Here is a 6000-nt window from a genome sequence, read left to right as displayed (position 1 = left end):
CTGCTCTTCCCCAATGTGTTATTCATAAGTCAGGGCTCGGTCTGGGTTCAAGATTCAGCACTTCACTTCAAGCATTGCTGGGGGCTTTGAAATCTTCCAGCAGTGAACAGTTTATTTTATAATATCACTGTAAAACTGATAAAAACTGCACCACTTGTTGCTGATATAAGGACCATTAAACTTTATGTGTTTGATATACACAGTCTTCCTGACTTACTCAGGACTAGACAGTATATAAATAAGCACATGCAGTAGAAAATGTAAATTCAAGAATAACAAAGGCCATTTAAACTAAATTAAACATGCACTACAGTATGGGAATTCAGTAACAAACAAATGCAAAAGCCAGTGTGTTTAAAAAATGCTTTTAAGATATTATTTGACCTCTTAACCTTTTCTACCCCCACAGACTCATCTGTGGGCCTGTTGTTTTAACACAAACCCACTTAGCTCAAAGTGTATTGAAAGCCATAAAATGTACCTTATATTGGGGTCAGTCGCATCAAAATGTGTATAAAATTATGCTGAACACATCTCTGTTTGGGGCCAAAGTGCAACCATAGAAATGGCATATTTTAATATTTTCTGGATCTAAACATGATATACTAGTTTCAGTGAAGTGTTGGAACAAGCAGATGCAGAAAATATTGTATATATGAAATATACATTTTGGGTGAAAAGTAATGTATTTTCTAACTTTGAAGCTCCTTAGGGGGAAATGTGTTGGGTTGCAGTTAGAGGGATTACTTTAAGCACAGCAGCTTTAAAGCTGCTTGTTGTGAGGATTCTTTGAAGCAATAAAATGCATTTACTGAGTGAAATATTCAAACATGAAATGACCAGACTGGGAGAGCCAGGCCTAAGGATTGGGATATGCTTATGAAAAGTGTTTCTTGGAAGTTGGGAGGAACATGTGATGAGGACAGTAAGTGCTACATGTGTAGGTCAACATCAGAGGTCATATCGTCAAGTCCAGCTGGACTGGGGACAGCTGTAGGGAGACAATCTGCTGAGAGACATGCAGTTCACTGAGCAGGACACACACACACACACACAGTGTCCCACAGTCACTGTAACCACAACCAGACACGCAAGCACACTCACACCCTTATTGCTTAAAATAACACCACGCAAATCAGGTTTATTTTCATATTCAGACACTCACACACACACACACACACACACTGAGACGAAGATAAACCGGCAGTGAGAACAGCAAACCCTGGGCTGTTTATGTATGCAGGACAAGGCAGAGGTCAGAGGTCAGGAGTTCCAGCCACATGTGATCTCCATTATCACACCGTAGGACACAACTGGATCTGAAGGAAACCTGGACCTCACAGTGCTGAAATGTGCCTGTGTTAAAGCTGTCAGGAGCAGTATAATATGTTATATTAATAGCACTTCTTTCAGCTTCATGAAAAATTTCTCTACCACAGGACAGGCAGTTTGGGGTTACTTAAATGGTGTTGCAACATCACCATCTTGTGGATGTCTCTAGATAACTGGATTGCAACAGCAAATTACATGTGTGTATGTACTGATATTTAATGACATGCAAAATTTGCTTGATGCATAAGCTCACTTTACATAATTGATTTATGAAGCATGTATAGAAACATCTAATAATAACAGAGAACAATAACAGACTTCAGAGTAGAGTATTTGTTCATGCATATTTTCATAGTGTCACAGCTCACTAGTGTAGCATGGTTTGAAATAATGAGAATGACTCAGGTAGGGTGGGACAAAAAAAAGTGTTTGCTGTGTCAGAGAGGCAGGCAGGACATCGGCAAAAGGCACACAAACACATGACTTAAGGACACTCAAAGGAGGATCTAGCGAGGAGTAGGTGGACTGGTATATATACTTCGAGGCTAATTAGGAAATGGGAAGCAGGTGGTTGTGGGATTCAGGTGACTGGAACTGGAGGTAAAACACTTAACAACATACATTGAACAACATTATAAACGCAACACTTTTGTTTTTGCCCCCATTCATCATGAGCTGAACTCAAAGATCTAAGACCTTCTCTATGTACACAAAAGGCCTATTTCTCTCAAATATTGTTCACAAATCAGTCAAAATCTGTGTAAGTGCTTCTCCTTTGCTGAGATAATCCATCCACTTCACAGGTGTGCCTTAGCCAGAAGAAAGGAAGAAGAAATAGGCCTTTTGTGCACATAGAGAAAGTCTAAGATCTTTGAGGCCAGCTCATGATGAATGGGGGCAAAAACAAAAGTGTTGCGTTAATAATTTTGTTCAGTGTATGTTACTTTATTTAAATGCGCTCTAGCTAGAGGAAAAAACAGCCCAGAAGTTCAAGTTAAAGTACATACCTGGTGCTTCTTCTCGTGACGTCCAGAAACATGGATGCTTGAGATATTCCAGAAAGCCAGAATAAACATTGGCAGAACCACTCAAGAAGCAGTCTGTGGAGAGTGATAAACTTTTAGTTTCAGTAGCTGAAGTTTCAGCAGACTATAATACCTCCATATGTTGTGCTTGTACATAAAGCTCAACAGCAATGTCATGTGTGGTGTTGTGGCATATTGGGACTACCGGCTGGCCATTACACATGATGTTCAAACAATCTGATTAACCCAAGTATTATAGTAGCGTAAACTGTCAGAAGCTCAAGGAATAGCGAATGTGAAAATTCAAGTGATATGGTTCAGGCTACTACCTAAAGTAAATATTTTGTTGTGATTTAATTGCAATAAACGGATCAATCTCATGCCGAAATACCAACAATATGATGTTGATTTGTTAAACATATGATTTCATGCTTTGTTAGGTCTGTCAGCAAGACAGCAGAACAACAACTTTTAAAATGTTTTTTTTCTGACTGGAGTTCGGATCGATCAGGGCTATGCTATGCTGACTTGTTCACAGTAAAGTACAACAATAGCTGGAATAAAGCAACAGACACATATTTTATGAATTCACCAGGTAATTCAACCTCCTCGCTTTCTTTTCTCGGAGCAATGTCCAGTTTTGACTGTTTTTTCTATGAAGTAGTAGTCCAACAACTCTGGGTGCCCACTGACGCTAACAACATTCGAACCGGATGTGCACCAAAGGTTGCTGTCCCGAAGCTCCAGTGAAAATAAATCAACGTTGTAATCCCAAAAACTAAAGTAAATAGCTAATTTAATAAAAACAGTTTTCTCAGAGCATAATCCAGACGGACTACAGGTGTTTATTTGTCAAAAGCTGCAGTGCTGCTCCCGGCTCTGTCCTCAGCTTTCCCCTGCAGTTTAGTAGCTCTCTGTTGGCCAGCGGATTTTCTGCCTGGTCCTCTCCACACAATGCTCTGAAGTTGTCCGTGATGTTTGGATAATCTCGACGCTGATAGGCTATCGTGACTCAGCGTCATGCGACTTTCTCGCTTGAGCGGCTCTCCGCGTCTTTGCATTGACTTTGTATATAAACACTGCCCCCAACACTCACGCTTTTGGTCTGAAAGCACCTTTACTCTCTCTCTCCTGCAGAGGAGCACAACAGACAGACAGAGGGAAAGAAAAAGTGAGCAGCAGCATGACAGAGGCCGGGTCAGAATTACAAAGAGCTGTTCGCTGTTCTCACTTGTGATATGATTTTGCAAATTGAGCGTTTATTTTACAATATAATGTAACAACTATATTATTTCAGAGCTTAGCAAATACCCCTAAAATCAGTAAAGGGGGAAAAAAACTCACATACTCTGATAGCCACTGTGCCAGGCCTACAGGTTCTCATTCCTATCCTATCAGAAGGTGAACAACAGACAATTTGTGTGTTTTCATCCAGTCTCAGTTTATAAGAATTTCTTTGTAAAGGTGTGAAACAGGAAAACTGTAATTCCTATTAAACAGTCTGTTCATGAAAGGACAAAAATTTAATTAAATATGTCTATTCTTATTGATATTTATTAATTATCAGTATTATTTATTAAAGGCAATTCAATCAATATTTTTCCTATTTCATACAAGGTAAGTTTAGTGGAGAATTATTTTCTTTCTTGCAATTATTGATGTAGGGTTTGGCGCTATTTACCCTGGACTTAAGATGTTCAAATTTGTCTTGTTAACAGGGTGTTTTATACGACCATTCCCTGCGCCCAAGAAGAAGAAGAAACAACTTTAACTGAAAAACAAAAACAAATTCACTCATTTTTCTCTGCCAAAATTTTTTTTGTGTTTTTAATTAAACTTTCATAACCAGTTTAGTCCAGCCTAACCACAAGATGGCGGCAACACTCACTGCACAGAATCTTTACATATTCATCTAACTGCTTCTTTGACTGTTTGTTCTTGTCATACAGCTGAGAAATAGGACGTGATAGACACGTATAAACATAAATATCCAGGATGAGTCTGTCCATTTTTTACTCAATGCTCCAACTGTTTTCCAAAGTTGCAAAGTCCTGTAATATTTAGGTTACTGTTGAACAGACGCTTGAAATGACACATTTCTTTAATCAGCCTGGTAGCCTCCAACTCTCAGATCAGTCACATGCTTAAGACTTCAAGAAAAAAGGCGGTGCTACACTTGAGCAGAGGGGTCACATCCTACTCACTGCATACACTCCTCACCAGTGGACGGGCTGCCTGACACTCAGTTCCTCCTGGAAATCACTGGCAGGAGTTTGTAGCGCTCAGCAGCATGGAAGTAACCAAAGGAGAGGACCGCTCGGCTGCACAGGCTGCGTCTTTATTTGGGACACCAGAGCTGGAGAGTCAAGGCAGAAACAATGAGCGGGGAAAGAAGAAGAAAAACCACTGTAAAATCATAACTGGGGTACGTTCAATAATACCTACCTACCTCTCTGTCTGCTCACCTAACTCTCCTCTAACTCAACACTAGAAACCCACTTGAAGCATATATGGTCACAATGCAGCAAAATATGACCGTTGGTGTTTTACTGAAACTGAATCAAACTGGGTCTTGCCTTTAACTATCTTATCAACAACTCTAATACTCACGTAAAATTATACATAGTGCATCAGTATACCTAATGGAAATAGTCATTTTTATCTTCTGTATCGTTAAAAGGCTCCATAGTGACTTAAAATGTGTCCATAAACTCTCTTAAAGAGTACTGACTATATAGTGAACGATTAGTCGATTCGTTGATGGACCAAAAAGCAGTAATTTTGATATTGTTTCAGTCTTTTTTCAAGCAAAAATAGTCGGGAAAATGGCAAACATTCTCAGGTTTCAGCTTCTGAAACTAGACGATTGGAGCTTGTCAAATATTAACGTTTTTGTTTTGTTAGGACTTTTGGTCCAACAAACAATCTGACCTTGGGCTCTGTGGTGTTTTGATGGGAAGCTTTTACACATTTGGCATTTTAAAAGGCTAAAAGATTAAGCAATTTATCATGAAAGTAATCTGCAGACTAAATGATAATGAAAATACTTGTCACACACACTGTCTGCCATGCGGTGTTTTGCACTTTTGTGTTTAGTTAGCGTTATTTTGGTCTGTTGGGTTTTGGGGGTCTGTCTTGTCTTTCGTCTAGTATTCGGTAACCCTTGTCATGTCTGTTACCCCAGTGATCCCTCTGCATGTCTGTCTCTGTTTTCCCCTGCTCTCTCTCTCTCTCTCTCTCTCTCTCTCCCTACCTGTGCCTCCTTAGCCTCATGTCTTTCACCTGTGTTGCTCCCGCCCTGCTCCTTAGTCCCTGTGTGTGTGTATATATACCTGGTGTTTCTGTCTTGTCTTTGTTGGGTCATTGTTTATTGTCACCCAGTGCTGCAGTTTGTTCTCGTGTCTCCAGCCTTACTCACCGTGTCTCCCTGTTACCCTGCTCAGTTTTGGTTTTCTGTTGGACAGCCTTTGTTTTTGGACTCAGTCAATCAGCCACTCTGTAAGTGTGCTCGCCTTTTGTTATATTAAAACTCTTCACTGAACTGCACCTGCTAGCCTTCGTGTCCAGCGTTTGGGTCCTCCAACCAGCTCAACCCTGCCTCACCCACACCAAACCGTGACAAGACTAGTTTCAGCTCTTGTGA

General features: G+C 40.1%; 1 protein-coding gene across 1 annotated transcript in view; it reads left to right on the top strand.

Moving 5' to 3' along the window:
• The first annotated feature begins 4543 nt into the window (after window positions 1-4543).
• The window catches only part of enpp1 (ectonucleotide pyrophosphatase/phosphodiesterase 1), a 30316-nt gene continuing 28859 nt past the window's right edge, over window positions 4544-6000 (top strand). Inside the window, exon 1 of the mRNA XM_046060500.1 lies at window positions 4544-4782. Coding sequence (XP_045916456.1) covers window positions 4648-4782 — 135 coding nt within the window. The 5' untranslated portion in view covers window positions 4544-4647. The remainder of the gene's footprint in view (window positions 4783-6000) is intronic.

The sequence above is a fragment of the Micropterus dolomieu genome, linkage group LG10, assembly GCF_021292245.1.
Source record: "Micropterus dolomieu isolate WLL.071019.BEF.003 ecotype Adirondacks linkage group LG10, ASM2129224v1, whole genome shotgun sequence".
Classification (NCBI taxonomy): Eukaryota; Metazoa; Chordata; class Actinopteri; order Centrarchiformes; family Centrarchidae; genus Micropterus; species Micropterus dolomieu.
Note: the sequence above shows the minus strand (reverse complement) of the source record. Positions and strands in the feature narration are given on the sequence as shown.